At 31.1% G+C, this 3,345-nt stretch overlaps 1 protein-coding gene across 5 annotated transcripts in view; it reads right to left on the bottom strand.

Annotated features, from left to right (window-relative positions):
* Positions 1-1,094: 1,094 nt before the first annotated feature.
* Positions 1,095-3,345, bottom strand: part of LOC145196400 (ectonucleotide pyrophosphatase/phosphodiesterase family member 1-like) — a 28,498-nt gene continuing 26,247 nt past the window's right edge. For all 5 annotated transcript variants that reach the window (XM_090083730.1, XM_090083729.1, XM_090083727.1 and 2 more), the window contains 3 exons: positions 2,465-2,594; positions 1,795-1,945; positions 1,095-1,640 (listed from right to left, as the gene is read on the bottom strand). In XM_090083730.1, the coding sequence (XP_089939856.1) occupies positions 1,500-1,640; positions 1,795-1,945; positions 2,465-2,594 (422 nt within the window). In that variant the 3' untranslated portion in view covers positions 1,095-1,499. The remainder of the gene's footprint in view (positions 1,641-1,794; positions 1,946-2,464; positions 2,595-3,345) is intronic.

Raw genomic sequence — 3,345 nt, 5'->3', positions numbered from 1 at the left:
CGTTTTTTTATATATAGATTTGGCAATGTGCTTTGATGATTAAACAGAAGAAGTGAAGAAATAAGATGCAACCATCTAAAGTTTCAAAATTGATAAAAATTTTCGTTCTTAAAGGTGAAGTTTTAACTTTTATTCATCGCTTATTATTGGCTCTTACAAAATTTCGTCATACCTTTTTATATATCTTTGCAATGAAAAAATTTCGTCATACTTTTTTATATATCTTTGCATTGAAAAAATTTCGTCATACCTTTTTATATATCTTTGCATTGAAAAAATTTTAATAAGACTGTTCCATAGGTATGAATTTTGCCATTATAAGAACAAACAAAAACCAAACAAATCTAAAAGAAGTTTTTATCCTCATTAGGAGAAGAATGGCATCTTCCCATTGGCAAATCTCTCCCTCCTTTTTAAGTTCTTAGCGAAACTTCAGAGAAAAACAAAGTTTTGGTTGACCAAGACACTTCATCATCTAAATGAATTATGCAACTCCCATGATGATCCCAAAACAGAGCCAACCAAAGAACATTCAAACAATCCTATCAATTAGAACTGTTATAACATGGGGTTTATTCAGCAGGTAAAACTTTGATTTCATTGATTTCTCAATTTCTAAATATCATAATTCTAAAGGTAAACTTCACCAAGTATATAAAGATTAATTTAGATTTCATTAAGAGATGACACGAAAAAAATAATATTGGATTCAAGTTCTGCAACGAGTCATAGCAGTATCAGGCATCGTTGAGGTTTGTACGTTTTATATAAACGATTTATTTAGATGGAATATAAAAAAATACACTAGTCTTACGTCATAATAAAATTCTAAAATCCTTTTAAAAAATTTTTACTTATCATAGGATTACCGTGGATCTGATGAAAAACTAAAATCTTATGTAGGGGCCAAATGGTCAAAAATACAATGAGGCCAAGTGATAGCTAAAAAGACTCTGTTTATTACATGTGTAAATGGTTAATATATATAATTTCTTTAAAAGAAATTGTGGAGTTAAGAAATTTGTTGCTGAGATCGAAAATTATTTTGTTTATGGTCACTTTGGAGACAGTGTATATGATATATAAAAAAGTCCTTAACAACCAAAAAAGTTTTTATTTTGTACCAATATTAAATCACAAAAATATAATGACGACAATAAAAGAACGCGCGCTCTAAGCACTTGAAAGATCAACTTTAACTGATTCAACTTTTGAAGTTCCTTGGCCAGCTGAGAAAAGTTTTTATTTTGTACCAATATTAAATCGCAAAAATATAATGACGACGATAAAAGAACGCGCGCTCTAAGCACTTGAAAGATCAACTTTAAATGATTCAACTTTTGAAGTTCCTTGGCCAGCTGAGAAAATTAATAACAACCACGCAATTTTAATAAAACTCTTCTGAAATTGAAAGCCTTCTTTTATTCATTCTACTTTTCACAGACACAGTTGTGTTGGTGGAATTATATTCGGCACACTAAACACGCGCTAAACACCCATCACCAAAGATCTGTATTGAGTCTTGATACTAATCTTGCTCTTTCGTCTGCGGGAAGTTTTGTAAAGAATAGCGAACCGGTCATCGATTCAATGTCTTTAATTGACGCAACATGAAACTTTATATATTCTACATAGTCGATCTAAAGATATACTTATACACATAAATACAACATTATATATATATATCTCTTTATATACATACATACATATACATATATATACATATATATATATAAAGAGAGAGAGAGATTTTATATCTTATACATCAATAAACAAGTGTGGAAAGCTGCTTACACAGATTGTCGCATTGCTGTGGGGAAGAATAAACGAAAGAGTGTCTAAATCCCCATCACACAACCCATTATCCTTTGGTTTTCCACATTTACTTAGTATCTTATAGTAGTGCGTAGGAATGGCCACGCCGTTTATTTCATTATTCAAACGTCTAAATATAATTGGAAAGTAAACAACACGAAGAACTAAGCATCGGCGTTTGGTTCGTAGGTTTTTAACGAATACTAACGAATAAAGTACAAACATTTATATCCGCCATTTTGAAAGTAATTGAATTTAAAGTAACTTATACGTTTAGTCGAACAAAACTGATTTAAAAAAACAATAATAAAAAAAAAACAACCGATATCTTGGATTCCTTTTGTTACTTTGTTTCAACCCTTTAAAAAATTGCTTAGAATTGCTATTTGATTAAAACCATTAAACATACTTTTATAGCAAGTTGGTTATCATTCGTTAAAAACTGAAAAACTAAACATTGATGCTTATTGAAAACTTCAGATTTTAACAGAAGTTGTTATTTGAAGAAATAAGTTATTAGAACAAAGCCATTATGATTCGCAGTTCTTAATGTGGGGGCTTTGCATCTATAAGTTATAATTCGACGTAGACACGTACTTTTAATACATAAGTAGTTAACTTAATTTAAAAATAGTAATTTATTCGTTACCGCTTAAATTGATTATGGTCATCTTTAACGCCATTATCATCTGCATCAAATATTGATCCTGAAATAACATGCAAACTACCGTAATGCTTTGTCCAATTTCGAACCAAATCTTCCAATTTTTGCCAAGGTCCTAAACGAAAGTCTTAAAATTGAAACCTCTGAGTTATATTAGAAAATAAACCGCGCTTTACATGTAGGGGAAAGGTGCCTATGATGGCATAGCGCCTATGATGGCATACTGGTCATATTTCCAAAAATATTGGTTTTGGTGCACAGGTGATTAGACCAACATGTGTATATTAGTAATTCATTAGTTCTGGTGAAAATTCATCCCTCCGGCCTAACTAGTGTTTTTGTAATCAACAAATATAAATTTTCGCATGTGGTGTTGTAGTTTTAGTGCCCTCAAATATTTAGGATTAGGATTTTATTACAAATCATACAGAAATGAAATTTTCATGAATTTCATCTGCAGGCTTTGTACATTTATTAGAACACTTATTTTAATGTTATGTGCAGAATAAGGTAGATACAGCTTGTTTTAAAAAATACGGTGACTTTTTCCTATGATGGCATACTGAGGAGTTGCCTATGATGGCATAGGTATGCCATCATAGGCAACTCCTCAGTATGCCATCATAGGAAATAATAATACATTACACGGCGGTAATAATTACACGGCGGTAAATATTATTTCATTTTAGTTTCAAAGAGTTTGGATATGGTGCTATTACACTCAGCCCTGTGAAATTTGAAAGAAATATTTAGTTTTAGGAGCTTAAGGGTGGAATGCAAGAACCGAACTTGAGTCAAGTTCGACTTGAAATCTCAAGTTCGACTTTGTCAAGTCAGACTTGAAAAATTGACTTGAGCGAATGCGT

Source organism: Hydra viridissima, unplaced genomic scaffold (genome assembly GCF_058129835.1).
Source record: "Hydra viridissima isolate aposymbiotic clone 2 unplaced genomic scaffold, HvirCarnegie_v1 scaffold_4, whole genome shotgun sequence".
Taxonomy (NCBI): Eukaryota; Metazoa; Cnidaria; class Hydrozoa; order Anthoathecata; family Hydridae; genus Hydra; species Hydra viridissima.
This window is presented reverse-complemented; position numbering and strand designations above follow the sequence as displayed.